The 19413-nt window shown below is 34.3% G+C and overlaps 1 protein-coding gene across 2 annotated transcripts in view; it reads right to left on the bottom strand.

Annotated features, from left to right (window-relative positions):
- LOC115881302 (protein FAM135A) overlaps positions 1-19413 on the bottom strand; it is a 94605-nt gene that overhangs the window by 58804 nt on the left and 16388 nt on the right. For both annotated transcript variants that reach the window (XM_030898730.1, XM_030898729.1), the window contains exons 2-3: positions 10899-11005; positions 4271-4456 (exon numbers count right to left, since the gene is read on the bottom strand). In XM_030898730.1, the coding sequence (XP_030754590.1) occupies positions 4271-4456; positions 10899-10975 (263 nt within the window). In that variant the 5' untranslated portion in view covers positions 10976-11005. The remainder of the gene's footprint in view (positions 1-4270; positions 4457-10898; positions 11006-19413) is intronic.

A 19413-nucleotide genomic window follows, 5' to 3' on the forward strand; every position in this document is an offset into this window, starting at 1 on the left:
GCACCCAAACAAATAAAAAGCATTATCATCAAAAATGTACATTTAATTTTTGTTTAGAATAGAACTTGTTTGCGTGTTGCTAAGCGGTAGTTTGCGATATTGTGGTTATTCTGTCATCGATAATATAAACAGACTTTAGAATAGACGTCACTTAACAATAGAGGAAGCAAATCAAGCCATTGGGTTGGTTTTGGGTTGGTTCTTGGCGGTGCGCGACAGATCGATATGGCTGATCGATTAAAAGTCACCTAAAGTCATAGATAAAAGACTTATACTATTAAATAGATAGGCAACTTATAATACATTTCAATTTTATTATACAAGGGCGCCTCTGGTAGATGGAGGAAGAAATACAAATGGAAGAGAGGGGTGCGGGGAAGGGGGGTTGTTTTAGTTAATTTAAAATAAATTTAGACATACATGTAAGAACACTTTGTGTGCTTTTAATTAGGTTGAACATATTATAAACGATAAATCAACTGAATTAAAAGCATACAAAGTGTTCTTATATGTCGGATATTAATTAAAAAATATATTAAAAAGACTAGAAATAGTATATATTAAGTTGTTACAGTTATAATTTAATCTTTGGCAGTTTTCAGCAAATAGCAGGCAGTTTTACATAATTTTCCTCCCTTTGAAGTGAATTGGAAACGGCTATATAATTTTGGTGTAGGCAAGAGTCCCAGTTTGTTTCCGTTTGGGACCTGAAATAATAAAAACAAATTAAATTAGATGTAATCATCTGCTGATCATGCTAATATAAAACGCGCGTCCTTAATTCCTTACATGCACCGTAAAAAAAATTAAATAACTGCTCTGCAAGTAGCATTTATTAGCAGTACTAATTTAAAAAATCTATAACTGTAAGTAGATATGTTCAATTTACTTACCATTGTATCCTTCGGAAACCAGGTGTACAACAATTAAACTCCATGATAAAAATAATTAGAGTCTATACAAAACACAAATTGTCCCACCATTTTTAAAAACATTGTCTAAAACAGAATACTGGCAAAAAACTCTGAAGAATTTAATTTTTACAATAATTCGACAAATCAAAACGAAAATCAAACCGTAAAATCACAACAAAAGCGTCTCTGAGTGACAGTTAAAAATCAAATTTTATTATTGTCAGATATTGACATTTGCATTGTTAATATTGACAGTTTTAATATTTTGCGCCTCTGCATCTTGGAGGAAAAACTATTTTTAATGAACCGTCATTTCCATTTAAGTTTCTCAGCCATGCCTAAAGTGTAATTTCTAGGCTTAAAACCCGATTTAATGAGACTGGATCTGTCACGGAGAGGCATAGGGAGGGTCGACAAATGCTAGGGAGGACCGAAGCTTAATGAGAGGAGCTAGGATGGATCCTGCAAGAAACTACACGTTGCTCAGCCGGGACCTTTTGGCTGCCAGCAGGGTACGTATTAACCCTCGGACGGTCTTCCAATCGACCTTGGTCTACCCTTCATATGCCTCTCCATGACAGATCCAGTCTCATTAAATCGGTTTTTAAGTCTAAAAATTATATTAAATCGATCAGCCACATCGATCTGTCGCGCACCGCCAAGAAGCAACCCAATGGCTTGATTTGCTTCCTCTACTGTTAAAACGGCATAGGTATTTATAGCTATAACACATTTTTTCTGAAAAATTTTGTTCGTAGCGAAAACACAATATCCTTAACTTTTTTCGATTAGATTTAAAAGATTCGCGGTCCTCTCCGCTCTACGCTACGCTAGGTCGTACGTCTCATGTGGGGCCACGAACAAGACATATATTAATTATTGTAAATTATCAAAACGAGTATCAAGGTAGTTTTATTAGTTCATATATAGAGTCTTTATTATTTTTGATAATAAAAAATCAAAAATATACTGGATAACAACGAAATTGTTACAGACCAATATTTCATTGTTTTTTAGTTCTGTTGTTTAATGAGTTGTTAAATGTATTATTCTTTGTTGTTGATTTGTTAGTTATTAAGTGCAACATCTAAAAACTTACTATTTCATTGAATTAATCTCATCTGTTAGTCTAATTTATAATAAAGCAAAAAATTAAAAATAACATTGTGATTTATTAAAAATTTAAAAATTTCTCGAGATACTCGAAAAACTCAAAAAATTCTTATTGTTAATTCTCCTGCCTCAAGAAATAAAAAGGGTCGAGAACCAGAAACCCTATCAAAATTAATATTGTATCAAATTTTGTGTTTTTTTACTGCCTTAATTGAAGTAGTTTGAGGAGAGATACTAGACAGATACAAGAGATTGAAGAAATTTAAAAACAGGTTTAACTTAAGTTATATGTATAGCAAGATGTATTTGAGTAATTAATTCTGTATAATAAATTCTTTAGTAAAATACAAAAATTAATAGAAGTTTATCAACCAATAAAAACATTTTATAACATTTGAAGAACTAAGAATACTTCGTTGTTTTAGTGACCCCAAAATAGTTAATGTTATTTTTATACTATGTTGGATGTGGGTACTGAAAGTACTGAAAGCTGGAAAATGATAAAACAATTAAGACAAAATCAAAATAAGGACATAATATCGACAGTAACAATGGACAAATGGGAATCGTATTTTAAAACATTACTTACCGAGAACAGAACATATGAGACAGGCAAAGAAACACAAGAAAGGATAACAGTTGCCGCATCTCCCCTCACAATAACAACTAAAGAAGTAAGGGAGACATGTAAAAATTTAAAAAATAGTAAATCCGCAGGCCCGGGAGATATACCAGGAGAACTGATAAAATATGGGACGGAAAATCTGTACCGACATATAACAAAACTCTTCCAGATGTGCATAGATGGCGCAGAAGTACCAAAAGATATTAAAACCTCATATATCACGACGATTTTTAAAAAAGGAAATCGAGAAGACTGTGCAAACTATAGAGGCTTGGCAGTGACAAGTACATTAAGTAGAATATATGGAAAGATACTAAAGAATAAAATAGAAAATGAGTATAAAGAGATAGAAATAGAAGAACAGGCAGGTTTTTGAGCAGAAAGGTCTACTGTGGATCATCTGTTTGCCATAACACAGGTCTTAGAGAAAAAAACGGCAAAAGATCACATACATACTACTATATATAGACCTCCAAAAGGCTTATGACAGCATACCATTAAATAAATTGTGGGAAACGTTGGAAATAACTAATGTCAACCTATTTAAAGCAGTTAAGAACTTATACCAGAACACCACAGCTAGAATAAAAATACGAGACTCATTGTCAAAAAGCATAAAAATTACAAAAGGCCTCAAGCAGGGATGTTGCCTATCTCCTATACTATTCAAAATATACCTGCAACAAGCAGTAAAAAAATGGATGCTTAAGTGTAGAGGAATGGGAATCCCCCTAATAAATGAGGACACCCTATACACCCTATTTTTTGCGGACGACCAGATAGTCCTAGCCCAAGATCACGACGACCTTGAATATATGGCAAGGAAGCTGATAGAGGAGTATAAGAAATGGGGGTCGGAGGTAAATATCACCAAAACTGAATGTATGACTGTAGAGGGGCCACAAGAGAACATAGTCTTAGAGGATGGAAGAATTGATAAAAAACTGTGACAAATATAAATATCTCGGATTAAAAATAATTAACGATGAAAAACTCGACGAGGGTATTAAAGATCGAATAATGCAAGGCAGAAGGGCAATATCTATGTTGAATGGTGTACTGTGGGATCAAGGAACTTCTAAAGCTAATAAGAGTATAATACCGTAGTGAAAAGCATAATAACATACGGAAGCGAAGTATGGTAGCTGAAAAGCAGAACGGAGAACATGCTATTAGCGACCGAAATGGATTACCTGGAGGAGATCTGCTAGAAAATCGAAAAGAGAACAAATAACACACAATTGTGGACGACACAAGAACAAAAGCTGGATACGCAACTACTACGACCCAGAATGTAATATCCCTAAATAAGAATATTTAATGGCACCACCGAAATACGTCCAATGGATATTTTGTTTTAACGAAATTAGTAATGCCCGCTGAGGGTTAAAAGTTTACAAAGTATAAATAAGGAACACTTGTTTGTTTATAAGTAGTACACAATATTTTGATCATTTTCGAGCGCCAAAACAACCTTTATCAATGATACTTGAAATGCGGCTCTTTATAAACAAATCTATTTTCTATCTTCAAAAGCTGTGTCTATTTAAATTCCTTATGATATTGTGCTGAAATGAATGTGCTGTCTTGAAATGCTCTCGCTATCGTTTCTATTTACCTGAATAACAAGACGTCCTTCAAGGGCACTTCCTCGTTCCTGTACAGTATCTGGAACGGTCTGCAGGCACCGTAATTCCCCAGAACAATGGCCGAGCCAAGGCCGGTGGTCACTTCCGGCGTCGCCACCTCCACTTCTGCCCCCAATTTGGCGGAGACGCGTAGAGAACAACGGATTTGGTACATGCTGAAATGTATACCGATAGTTTATTAAGGCCGTGGCCCAACATAGCAGCACGCGTAGAGCGGAGCGGACAATAGAAAAAATACGTATCAGTCCGCCTGTACTTACTACCGTATGATCGAAAAAAAACGGCGTCCAGTTGGCTTGGAAATGACGATCGATGACAGTTCCCATAAAATTTTACATATAAAATGACAGCGATCTTCATTTCATAGCCATCGCTGACGCCGTTTTTATTCGATCATACGGTATTTACTTCATTGTATTTAAAAGCTTCACGGTCCTCTCCGCTCTACGCTACGCTAGGTCGTACGCCTCATGTGGGGCCACGCCATAAGACATAAAGTGATAAAACGACGCTCTAACCTAATTAACATCGATCTGCTATGGTTTTGATTATTGGAAAGTATCAAAACGAATATCAAAGTAGTTTTATTAGTTCATATACTAAGGGCTCGCAAAGGTTAGTCTTGGGTCGAGATTTGCGTATGTAAGAAGTGTACAATGCGTTTTATAATATACTGAACAAAGAGAGAACAGTAAATACGTTACCAAAGATATGAAATACTGTGTGAGAAACTGTGCACATTGCTAAGAGACGTCGAAGGTGATATAGCAGATTTGTCGACCATATATAGGAAACTGAAATGATACCGTCTGTTGGAGAATTCAGTGGCGCCATGCATCGGGTCGTTACACAACTTATGATACAATTTTATTTTATTTTACAGGAAACTTTACATTTTAACTACAGGTAACTTTAATTGCTTTGTCCACTCTAGCGCCATCTATTATCAATTTTTTGGAACGTAATTTATTTTTTTGTACAGAAATAGCTGATTTTTCTTCTATTTCCTATTTTTTAATAAGAATAAGTTACTCTAAATGCGACATCGCTCCATTATATCGTATTGTTCTGAAACAGATGACATTACATAGACTTAGAATTATAACTTATCCTCATCAAAAAATATGAAATAGATAGAAAAAACAGCTATAGTTAATAAAATAAAAATAATTAAAACTGGATATGTTTAATAATAATTATTAGTAATAACTTTATTAAAAAAAGTAAATAATACAAATTATATAATAAATAAAATTTCTTTTTCAGACGAAGGCTCGCACGGCACTGCTACTCTTAACTTGTTCATATAAATACAATAATAATAATAAATCAATACAATGGCATTAAATAATATAAAATACAACTAACATAGTTTTGTCGCGAACTTATTCGAAGCGCGGCGAGAAAACGTGAATTGGATCAATGATATCTATGTATAAAAATGCAGACCGACGGATTAAAGCGAAGTAACGCGAAGAATCAAAATACATGCAATTAATCCAATGACATTTTGGCCGCTCCGGCGCTCCGCAAAAGTTTAAAGCATGATGCGCACTTGAGCGAAGCGCGCCGAAGCCATATGCCATATGCGAAGCACTGTTTTTCGCACGCGATGGATAAGTAAAGTTGTTTTAAGCTGACCTTTTAATTTTTGTATTATGCGTACAGAAATATTATCTATGTGACGATTTGATAAAACATTGGATTCATAACATTAATATAAAAATGCCTTTTATTTTGCATTTTCCTCAATTTCTACCCAGGTATTGTCTCGTCTCAATTCATTATGATAATTTGGATTCTCAACATAACTCTTTGTAGCTCTGTATAATCATAATGAATGTTTCATCATCCTTGATCTCAGTAATTAAACTGAATTCACAGGTTGTACGATTCCTTTGCTATGCTTGAGATCTGAAACAAATAAATTTGTATAATTATGTGACACATCAAAAAAACCTCGAGTATGGTTTATAGGATGAAAAAATTAAAAGTGGATGCCGTTGAAGGCTCTAAAATCTCAACAGAAATTGGCTATGAACTTTTTATCTTAGTCTTTGAGTTAACACAGGCATTATTTTTTATAAGAAATAATTATGGTGTTTATATGCCTTTTAAAATAAGCAGGATTCAAAAACAATTGCTGATAAAGCAAATTTACATTTTTGAGTAGTATCCTCCACTTATTGTAATTTTTAATTCTTACCTAACTTGGGTGTAAACAACTGCCTGGGTAAATTCTTAAAAGAGGTCTTACAAGAGACAGATCTTACCTCACTCACAAAACTGCAACATCTGCACTCTGGAAGATTCCTGATTTGGGTTATCTGATCCTTTCTCTAAAATGATAGATACAATTTAAAAAATCTAAAACGATAATTTTAATAAACCAAATTCAGTTTGGATTAGTAATACATATTAATATTTTTAATAAACTTTGGAATATCTAATAATTGAATCACTCTCTGCCAAATTAAAGTAGCTACTGCCATAACTTGTTTATTTACAGCTCAATTAAAATATTTTTTGTTATAAAGTTGATATGATTTTTTTTTGATCTTCATTACTGAATATTTTGCGACTTTAATTTGGCCCACGGTGTAGGTACCTACCCTTTTCAGTTACTGTTTTTCTCAGGTAACAGTCCATGTCTAATACCAACGAGAGAGTGGTCTACCAACAAGTTCTACAACAAATGTTTGTCTTTAAATACAGGGTTTGTACCTGGATTGACATCACTGGATACCAAATTACCAGTAGGTTGATCATCTAAAATGATCATTTTAATTTTATTAGAACAAAATATCTGAAAACGTTCTTTATTTAACTAAATGCATATATACTTACTTTTAAGGTTTCGCACTTGATATCACTTTTGAGATAATGTAGGATCGTTCTTCGAGAATGTATGTCTTTTGGAAAACAACTCCATGCATGCCGGCATCGGAACAACACGGCCTGATTCCATTAATGTTTTTAATAAAAAGTTTAAACAATCACTAAAATTTCAGTAAAACTTTTTTCGATTTTTGACGGTGCATATTATTTGATTAAAACTGACTTGATTTGATTTGAAAAACGCTAAAAGTCATAATATTTTTCCTCAAGCGCGACCGGTGGTTCGTCACAGAACTAATAAATTTGTGTATAACTGGTTGCGGTGAAAAAGTCCTTTCAAAGATCTCAATTTCAGTTTCCCATATATTTTAGTTTGTATATGTTGTCGACTAACGGCTGCAGCTTGACAGGTCACAGTTGTGCCCGTTTTGAAAACTATCAAAGAAAATTTGAGGTTAGGGTTATAGTGCTGACAAAAACAAAAACACCCCAGGCACAACTGTGACCTGTCAGGCTGCAGCCGCTAAAGATTTGTCGCAATCGAGCGGTCGACCCAATCAGTACCTGTGTCAGTACTTAACGGCGCGCGGCATTCTAGGGTGAGGTGTTTATTATGCGTTCAGCTTTACGATTGCATTACGTCTCGTGATACTTTATTTGTTTATTTATTAACGAGTCGTTGTAATTTTCCCTATAATAAAAAAAAAAATTAAGTGCAATTTAGAAACATTTGCATTTTTGGTAAAAATAAGTGGAACTGAGTTGGTGTTCGACAATGGTCGCGCTATTAGAACGCTCTTAGAAATAATTGATTGTAGTTTTTTTTTAAACTTTCTTAATATTTCTGCTATATTTTCTTTGCAGACAGTATGTAAAAATCTTTATAAATAAAAAAGCTACACGATTGCTCAAAATTGCTATGCACTAAAATTAAATCCCATCCATTTAATTTTCTTTAAAATTTTTGAATGGAAAAAAACAATCTTATCTAATTTTTCTTATTTAAACATATTGTCAAAGATCCGATCTTCAAAATAAAAAAAAAGTTCTTAGGTTATGGCGTGTAAAAGTTATTCAGAGTTTTTAAATTATCTCGATTACTGACGTTTTCTCGTTATAAAAAAATGGATACCCTAACGATATCCTTATAATTCGATTTCAGTTGCTCAAAAACATATATAATGATTTCATCTAGTTATATTTTCGAAAAAAAAGTCGGTTTTAAAAATAAGCGGTTTGCTATCGTGATTTTACTTTACCTGATAGGGAAATGCGTACCGGCAACGCCGCAACAGCACACCGTTGCATTTCTCTCACTTCGACTTAATAAGATCCCTATGCGATTTATTTCCACACATGTAATTACCGACCCAAGAGTAACAGTTGCTAGCACGGTATAGAGTTTTTATTATTTTGGATAATAAAAAATATACTGGATAACAACGAAATTGTCACAGATCGATATTTCATTGTTTTTTAGTTGTGTTGTTTAATGTGTTGTTAAATGTGTTATTGTTTGTTGTTAATTTGTTAATAAGTGCAACATCTGAAAAGTTACTATTTCATTGAATTAATCTCATCTATTAGGCTAATTTATAATAAAGCAAAAGAATCAAAATAACATCGTGATTTATTAAAAATTTCTCGAGATACTCGAGAAACTCAAGAAATTCTGAAGAAATTCTCGTGCCTCGAGAAATAAAAAAGGTCAAGAACCAGAAACCCTAACGAGGATATATCAAAATTAATATTGTATCAAATTTTATGTTTATTTACCGCATTAATTGAATTACTTTGAGGAGAGATACTAGACATATACTAGAGATTGAAGAAATTTAAAAACAGGTATAACTTGGGTCGAGATTTCCGTATGTAAGAAGAGTACAATGCGTTTATAATGTATTGAACAAAGAGAGGACAGTAAACACGTTGCCAAACGTATGAAATAAACCGAGAAACTGTGCACATCGCCAAGAGACGTGGAAGGGGATATAGCAGATTTGTTGCAGTTGACCGGTCGACCCAATCAATACCTCTGTCACTACTTAAAGTTCTAGTGAAAGGTGTACGTCATGCGTTCAGCTTCACGATTTAATTACGTCTCGTGATACTTAATTTGTTTATTTATTAACGAGTCGTTGTAATTTTCCCTATAGCTTGAATTTTTTTAAATGCAAGCTAGAAACACTTGCAAGAAGAGTACAATGCGTTTATAATGTATTGAACAAAGAGAGGACAGTAAACACGTTGCCAAACGTATGAAATAAACCGAGAAACTGTGCACATCGCTAAGAGACGTGGAAGGGGATATATCAGGTTTGTCGCAGTTGACAGAAGTGTCTAGCCCTAGCAGTCAACTTTTAAGCTTGACCAATCAGGTTGGTTAGCGTGGTTATTTGAAGTGTGTTAATTCATTTGTGTTTGTCAAAAACTCTAACGTGATTGGTCGGTGGTTATTTGAAGTGTGTTAATTCATTTGTGTTTGTCAAAAACTCTAACGTGATTGGTCGGGCCTGCTAGGGCTAGACACAAGTGCAGTTGACCGGTCGACCCAATCAATACCTCTGTCAGTACTTAAACTTCTAGGGAAAGGTGTACATCATGCATTCAGCTTCACGATTTAATTACGTCTCGTGATACTTAATTTGTTTATTTATTAACGAGTCGTTGTAAGTTTCCTTTTAGCTTAAATTTTTTTAAGTGCAAGCTAGAAACACTTGCATTTTTGGTGAAAATAAATGGAATTGAGTGGGTAACCGATAGTGGTCGCGCTATTAGAACTCTGAATTCAAAAATCGATATCCCGAAATCTATTAGAAATAATAGATTGTAGTTTTTTTCAAGAACTTTGTTAATATTTCTGCTGTATTTTCTTTGTAGACAGTATGTGAAAATCTTTATCAATAAAAAAATTACACGATTGCTGAAAATTGCTATGTTCTAAAAGTAAATGGATGGATTGTTTACAATTTATGAATGGAAAAAACAACCTTATCGAAGTTTTCTTATGTAAATATATTGTAAAATATCCGATCTTAAAAATAAAAAAAAAGTTTCAATATCTAAAGCGGTTCTTGAGTTATGGCCTGTTATGTGTTAAAAGGTTGCGTTTTTAAATTATCCTGATTACTGACGTTTTCGTTATAAAAAAATGACACCCTAACGATATCCTCATAATTCCATTTCAGATGCTCAGAAACATGTCTAATGATTTTATTTAGTTATCTCTTGAAAAAAAAAGTGTTTTAAAAATAAGCGGTTTGCGATCGCGATTTTACTTTACTTGATAGGGAAAGGCGTATCGGCAACGCCGCAACAGCACACCGTCGCGCATCGCGTCGGTCGGTCGCATTTCTCTCACTCCGACTTAATAAGATCCCTATGCGATTTACTTCCACACATGTAAATGCCGACCCAAAAGTAACAGTTGCCAGCACGGTATAGCAATACGTATTTGAGTAATTAATTCTGTATAATAAATTCTTTAGTAAAATACAAAAATTAATAGAAGTTTATCAACCAATAAAAACAATTTATAACATGTGAAAAACTAAGAATACTTCGTTGTTTTAGTGACCCCAAAATAGTTATTGTTATTTTTATATGTTGGATGTGGGTCAAAATAAAACTCAGTTTTTTTAGTGATAGATCGACGTTTCGACAAATATATTTTCTTCCTCACATCCAACAAATAAAACAATTGGATTAAGAATTGTTTCCGTTACCACTAATATGAAAGTAGTACTAATATACACTTACCCTCTTTGGAATAAATCAACATTATAAAATTTATAAAGCTCCACAGAAAACTCTATAGTCGACTGCAGTTCACTCATAATATTTTACAATACGATTCTGCTACATCCCTAGAAATAAAACAAAAATAATTAATACATATCAACCAAGTCACATAGTTTTATAAGCCTAATTTTAAAATATTCATTTATACTTTTTTCACTGTGTAATGGCTTATTCATCATAGACAAGCAAAATATAAAGAAACTGTTTGTTACAGTGATCCGATCACAGAAAATATAATCAATTTTCCAAGATTTGAGAACATTACTGGCGTAGTTTCTGGAACAGACTAAAAACAGAAAAGTAGTATAAATGTCAGTATTCTACCCCGGTTTTCGGTCATTTCATTATTAACAGCTTATCGATTTGGCGAGTGTCTAAATCGGCTCTTACTCACGAGATATCCGATCTCATCCTGCCTCGAACCGGCGGCGGCCGACGCGGCGGCGTGAATTTGTAGTGTGTACATAACTTTACTCAAAGTACATACTCCGGAGTCGTTTCTGATAAAATAAATTAATAATATCGTATTACATGGCTAAACTTAAGGGTCCCCGAAGCCCTCCACCGTGCGGTGTGTCAATAGAATTTACACTGTTGCCATAGAACAACAGCACGACAGAGATTCCAGACGGTCACCCATGACGGTCTATCATCTACTTGCATCGTCTAACGTCGCTTAATTTCTTAAATTTATCTGGAAACTGTGTTTCACATAGCTGGGCCGTTGCCCTAGAAAAGTAGTGTTAAATGAATAAATATTTGGTGTGTAAAGTGTGGGAAAATGACCTTGGTTTATAAACAGTTTTAATAGATAAGTAAGAAACTAGAATATTTTTTTTAGATCTCGTTTCACATTATACAGTTTTCGACCGTGCGGCAAAAAATCGTACGGCTGTTGAAATGAAGAAAGGCATGGAATCTTTCACATTATACGTCAACGGTTTCCCATGTTTTTCTTCATTTCAACAGCCGTACGGTTCATTTCAACAGCCGTACGGTTTTTTGCCGCACGGTCGAAAACCGTATAATGTGAAACAGGCCTTTTATACCGTTGATTATATCGGGAGTTTTTTAAAAGGGGCTCACTCCTATTACTTTTATATTTTTTCAGATAAAAAAAACAAGATTTGGTATTTTGAACTTTTGATTTTTAAATGATACCTTTAGTAGAAAATTACATTTTTAATAGACACATGTCACATGTCAATTTTGACATTTTCCTTTAAAAAATTATATTTTAAATTTCAATCTAGAATATTTCAACAACAAATTCAACGATAATTTGACTCGACATGCCAAGTATGTGGTATCGATTTATTCGTAAACAAATGTTTGTCTTAAATATGCTAATGAGCCACCCTAATTCAGTTTAAAAAAAAATTATGTTATTATTAAAAATACGATTTGGTCATCTTTTTACCCACTAAAAAAGGACACGAAAAAGCATTAGATGATCAAATCTATTTTTCCAAGGCTTAAAAATTATTGATTTAACACAGCCATAACAAGCCATATAATAATATTCATTTTAAAGCCGAGAATCGTGAAGATTTTGCCAATGTGATCGCCAACCTCCACGAAAGAGACGGCACGTAAAGAAGAAGAAGAACACAGCCATGGCACTCTAGATTAGATTAGATTAGATTCTTAGAGGTGGCTTTCGGCCTGATCCACTGCGACCTTCTCAGATCTATTGTGGTCCTCTTCTGATCCTTAGATTACATTCCCCAGTCCTATTCTTTTCACAAAATTTAGCAACTTGGAGACTGAACCCTCCATGGAGCTCCTTGGCAATGGCCTATAATTGCCTTTTACCGGGAACCGCACATTTGCCAGGCTGTCACACCGACATAAAATGTGTTCTGACGATTCTTCTTCAGATTGGCAGAACCTACACTACAATGCCCTGTTAGTAGACCTACTACAGCTTTGACTGTCTTTCTGTCCTTGGTTATCAAGTCTACCGTAAATTTTGGCGAATATTCTACAATGAACCTTTTCACCTGTCTCTGCCCTGGTGAGTTTCTCCACCATTCTAGAGATTTGTTGGCCACCCATCGTTCCGTGGCCATTCTCGTGACCGCCTCTGCAACGCTGTAGAAGGGTTCTGGGCCTATGAATGGCATTGATGAGCCTTGCTTGGCCCTTTCATCTGCCTTTTCGTTACTCTTGTGACCCTCGTGCCCTGGCATCCAAGCCAGCGTAACAGTGCTACGTTCGCCCAAAGTATTCAGAGCACGCACACAGTCCCACACTAGTCTAGAATTGACCTCCGAGGATGGCTACAGAATGATTTGTTCTTTGTTCCCTTATTATTTCTTCTACACAATAGTGGATTGCCGTTATTTCTGCCTGGAAAATTGTGACATCCTTAGATAGACTTACGTGGAAGGATCTCCCTTGTTTCGGCCCTACTATCCCAGCTCCTACGCCTTCTGACGTTCTTGAGCCGTCTGTATACCAGGTTGCCTCAGCTTGAATGGGTAGACCTTTACTCCAGTCTTCCCTTCCTGGTATGGTTATATTAAATTTGTTGTTGAAGCTATACCTAGTAGCTGTTGCATCAATTGGTAATCCCAATACTTTGTCTGCTTTTAGCTCTTCGATTAGCTTCTGGTTAGCAGCACTATGCGTTTGGCTTATGTGCTGCTGACCGTGAATTAACCTGTGCATGACAGATCTGGCTTCGCCTTGGTACTCTAGATTGAAATGTAAAGAATTATTTTTTTAATTGAAAATTCACATGTCACAAGTTGACTTGAAGAATGACATATGATATGTCATTCTATTCAAAATGTATTTTTACATTTTGAGTAGAATGACATGACAATGAGAAATGTATTTTTATCAAATAAAGTTAAATATTGTTAAATAGGTGCTCGGTGGCGTAGAGGTACAGCTCACGTCTACCAATCTAAAGGTTGTGCGTTCGAATCCTACTGCTGGCATTTCATCAGCCGACTATTTTAAATAAAATAAAAATAGTTTGGGTACCGAGGTGTCGACTCAGCCTTAAATGAGTACTTGGGATTCACAATCCTGAATCCTTAAAAATCAAAAGTTCCGATTTATGTCCTATACCAACAAACCAAATTTAATTATTTATCTGAAAAAACAAAAAATTACAAGGGTGAGCCACTGTAGTATAACACCCGGTATATCTTCATTAGTACGATTTATTTAGTTATATTATTTTTGTCAAAGATGTTAAAGTTAACATGGCATCAGAAAAAATATTCGTAATTTTTTGTTGAGTGATTTCAGATTTATATAGTTCTTGCACTACAAGAAGATGAATTAAGAAGTAAATAAAAAAAAGGCCAAGAGAAAGTAGGTGGCAAATATTTGGAACAGCAGATCTAATGAATAGTTGTTTCAGACATTGTTTCCTTATTTGATAGATGACACGACAAGTACAACAGCCTGAAATTTATAAAACTAATATATTCATCTAGATTGGAATAAGTTATTTAATATCCTATATAAAGCAATTAGTAATACCTGACAAAACTTTTTACTCCTAGGTATTTTGTGTCGTCTAAACGATCCCAACTTTAATATAGCTTCGAACTTTCAGCCGCTTTACAATTCTAATCAATATTTTCTATAAGAAATTTGTTAGTATGCCACGTTAGATCCTCGATTACTTTGGCGATATATTGTGCTATACTTCGAAACTTGCTAGACTTACTTTTTATAGCATCAGCTACGAGCAAGTTACAGGTACGTGCAGACAACTTTGTATTAGAAAACTTTTAAATGTAGTGTACCGGTTGTCCTCTGAATAATTCTCATAAATATTAGGCTCACCATTTTTTTGTTACTAAATTCTTCAAAACAAAAAAATAGAAGTTATTCTTATGGCAGAGTTGTTAATGGGACAATCATTAAAGAGAAATAACAGAAACATTTTTATTACCCTGAATTTTTGTTAAAATAGTATTATTAAAGTTTTTAGCTAGTGATAATTTTTATGATTTCTTTTCTTTTGCTTTAATGAAAGTGTTTATGAAATAATACATCTAATACATGTATTATATATCCCAATAACGGAACAGGAAATAAACGCTTCCATAAAACAACTTATAAACAACAAATCGGCTGGCTGTGACGCGATTCCAGCGGAAATCTATAAGTGTGCAAGTAAAGAACTTATTGGTCACCTTAAGGCTCTCTTCGATGTCATATGGGAAAGCAGAGCGGTACCTCAGGATCTTCGCAATGCAAATATAGTGAATATATTTAAGAACAAAGGAAGTGCATCAAATTGCGGAAACTACCGAGGAATTTCACTACTGGCTATCGGAGGAAAAATTCTCGCAAAAATTATGTCACACCGCCTCACGGTGGGGTATTAGCATGAAAAAGGTGATCGAAATTCGAAAAAGCAAATGTGTTTAAGATTTCCCAAAAAAAGATAAATGATAAGTTAAATCATGTCTGCAATGAATGGCGTTGCTATGGGTGTGTTTAGTTGCATTCATTTGTTTCAACGAAACGTTAAAGTTGTTACTTCTCACAGATAAGAGGTAAATGGCTAAATTTTATGTCCAAAATTATAAATTGTTTTTGTTCTTGTGCTCTTTTTACGTTTATATTATTGTTTTGATTGAAAATGGCTCAGCAAGCTGCAGGTATGTATTCTACAAAAACGTATTATTAATTTTGATATTCTCTATACTAACGATTTTTTTTTGCAACTTGGGCGTTCAGAAAATTTGATTAAATTTGTGACATTTTTATTATACTTAGAGATTTAGTTGCGCATTTCGAAGAATTCAGCATATTGTATATATACGTTTTACTTAGTAAACATTGGGCTTTCATACAGTAAAATAAAATACTGCGACTTTTTGCGACTTTGCTGATAAAATGAGAAAAACATTCTTGGTTTTCTCTAATTTGCCAATCAGTGATATACTAATGCGAGGTGTAAACCGCGATGGAATTGTTGTGTACAAAGCGATCGCATTAGTGCCATTAGCAGTATAACACAATTTGGCATTAGTAGCGACTTTAGTGGTTTGGGCATTGCTCGCGGATCAGTCGTAGCATTAGTAGTATTAGTTGCGATATTATACTACTGATATTAGTGGCATTGTCCCTGGAAACACTGGAACAGTGATTTTTCTTTCTTTTTTTAGAATCGACGAATTATCCTTTATTTTGTTCATATTATTTCCTCTTTAATTGAAATTAGCAATAATTTATATAAGGTCTACATAAAAAAATTTCGATCAACTATCTGTGTCAAATACTCCACTGTGCGCCTGCCTGTGGGCGAAGGCTGTTTTATATAATTTTTGCGAGAATTTTTAATATAGAAAAAATCCTCCCAGAATCGCAAACGGGGTTTCGCACCAACCGCGGTACCGTTGATTCCATATTCTCTATCCGCCAACTACAGGAAAAAGTAAAAGAACAGTAGAGTAAACTTTTTGTTGCATTCATCGACCTAACGAAAAGCCTTCGACTCTGTAAACAGAGATGCACTTTGGGCAATTATGCAAAAGTTTGGAGTACACAACAAATTTCTTACTGTGTGTAAAGGCCTCCATAACAACAATAAGTCGAGTGTGTCATATCATGGGCAAATACAGGAGTTAGGCAGGGATATATCCTAGCTCCTCTCCTATTCAACATATTCATGGCAGCGGTCTCTATTACAGAGGACAGCAAACTGCAGGAAAGAGGAATGGGTGTTAGATACAGGTATGACGGCGGTCTGTTCAACCCAAAAAGACTCAGGGAAAAGTACGTATAAAATTCATCACAGAATTCCAATATGCTGATGACTGCGCTCTAGTTGAAAATACGTTACAGCAATTACAGGAAATGCTGAACACATATACCTGGGCATACGAGACTTTGGGCCTTAAGCTGAACATAAAATTAAAATCATATGCACTCCTCCGGAAATCATAACAGCGCTATAAAAATCGGAGAAGAGCTATTGGAATATGTATCGTAATTTAATTACCTCGGCAGTTTGATTTCGGAAAAGGCAAATATCGACTCTAAAATTCAGCACAGAATTAGCAGCGCCTCAAGAGCATTCCGGAAATTAGAGGACAGGGATTCTACAATCATGACTTGAGCACAAAAACGAAACTTGCAGTGTATGGAGCAGTAATAATCCCCACGATGTTATATGGAAGCGAAACCTGGGTGCCGTACCGCCGGCACACGAGCGCATTAAACAAGTTGCAACAGAGACATCTTAGACAACTGTTAAGCATTAAATGGTACCACCATGTCTCAAACGTATCAGTACTTGAAAAAGCAGGCTTCGAGAGCGCTGAAGTCATGATTACTAAATATCGCTTAAGATAGGCTGGGCACGTATGCAGGATGCAAGAAAACCGCCTACCGAAATCATGCGTTTGTATTATGCGTTTTTTTTTTCATCATACGATATATACCTTGACAAAGAATACAAAATAAATGATCAGTCGAATAGTATGACCTAAAATTACAAAGTAGATGTGTCTCATAAAACTACAAATTATGAAAGCAAATATAACAGAATATCCACACACACTTAACTGTCCGTTAAATTTCAGTTTATAGTCGTTTTCTGTCATATAATCGTTATGTAAATGTTGATACTCTCGCTGGGTCTAGAGTCATTTGCCACGAACATTACAACTGAAAGGAAAAGCTTGTTAATATTATGAAGCTTTTCGAGTGCTTAAAAGTTGATAAAATATTCGAAAAAGGGTAGGAAATAATATAATTTATTATAAAGAAATATATAGTGTATTAGTAAGCTAAAAATTAACGAAATTTTTTATGCGAGTAATGGTATACATATACAATGTGATTATAAAAAATATTTATAAATTGCAATAGAACGACCTTATTGGTATAATTTAATTTTAAGAATTCCTACATCATTTCGAAACATTAACTGAATAGTTAATGTATATTAGTTTTCAGAACTTGTCAAGTTATTTTTCAAATTTTTAAAAAATTGGTCTACATTAATACACAACGATAAAAATCACAATGTTCAAATTTGCAGTAGACTATGTAAAACACAATGAGTTACAACTCTTAAGGTTCATTAAAAACCTTGAAATTAGTGGAATAAATTAGTGGTTTCAATAAGAGTAGAAGTTTGTTCTTATAAATTCAATGTAAGCATTTAGAACGTCAAAATTAGTGGTAGTAATTTTGAATTAAAAACCTTAAATGCAAAAATGTCACGTACCTAAGACCACACCAGATAAGTCGGATTTAAGTTAAATAAATGTATTAAATGGAAGGGTTGGTGCCATCTAGCAATAGGAGGTTCGAATTATATAACTGATTTTATTCTACGAGTGTCTCATGACACTCGTAGGGCGGAACACTTCAGTATCCCTATACATATGTTAGAAAGGTCTCGAGATGGACCTAGATACTGGGATGTGAAGTTTTACAACAAACTCCCGGATGGGTATAAACTATTGTCCGATGTGTTTAAGGGTAGGGTTCGTGGCTAGTTACTTAAAAATCTACTGTATGATTCGAGGGAGTTTCTTTCAAGTGATATACATATTAATCTTACTTGATGGAAATTCCTTCTACTACAGAAGGCGGAAACTGGAAACTCCTACCCTATGTTTATATTACAATATATTGTTTAAAATAATTGTCATTGTGTACCCATTTAATATCGTAATTTTAACTTCATGTCTTTCGTGTTAATTTTTAAGGTAATTGTATTTTATATATGTGCTTTATTTCATGTTCCAACTATAACATAGACTAAAAAAAATGTTTATTAGTTTTAGTAAAATTATAGTATTGTTACATTTTTCGTCGGTTCCATGTGGATAGAAAGTCACAACTTATTTAAACACAATTTATTCTACAATAAGTAACAAAAACAATAACGATAAAAGACTTAAAGAACTATTTACAAACTATTTATAACTATTTATCTAGAAAGAATTTATTTTGAATATAGCGCGGCAACTGTACTCATCTATTTGTTTCTGTCCTCCTCAGGCCCCAGGCATGACTTATATACCCACAGCTAAACAGTTCTGAATAATCAACAGTTCTGAATAATCAAACAGTTGAATAATCCGTTAGACGTTAGATCATTAGGTGCATAGAGAAGGTTTAGAATGTTCTCGTATGTACTACTCCATTCCAGTGGGACTCGATTGTTCTCGAACGTTCGAATGAATCATTACGGTGTCTATTGTTTTTTGCGATATTAAGGTCATATGGGGGCGGGACATTTTAGTTACTTAGGTTATGCCGAGTCCATACGGGTCCGCAACAGTATTAAATCCCAATAACACCGTTTCTGCATGAAAATAACGTTTTTATTACATTATTATCAGAGGTTTTTTCATATAATAAACTATTAAATAAATATTGCATCATGTCTCGGTCTCGGTCTCGGTCTCGTTCTCGGTCGAGAATTTATTTTTCTCTCGGTCTCGATCTCGGTCTCGACTGAAAATCCAGGTTCGGT

The sequence above is a fragment of the Sitophilus oryzae genome, unplaced genomic scaffold (assembly GCF_002938485.1).
Source record: "Sitophilus oryzae breed Bouriz unplaced genomic scaffold, Soryzae_2.0 scaffold_1714_pilon_pilon, whole genome shotgun sequence".
NCBI lineage: Eukaryota > Metazoa > Arthropoda > Insecta > Coleoptera > Curculionidae > Sitophilus > Sitophilus oryzae.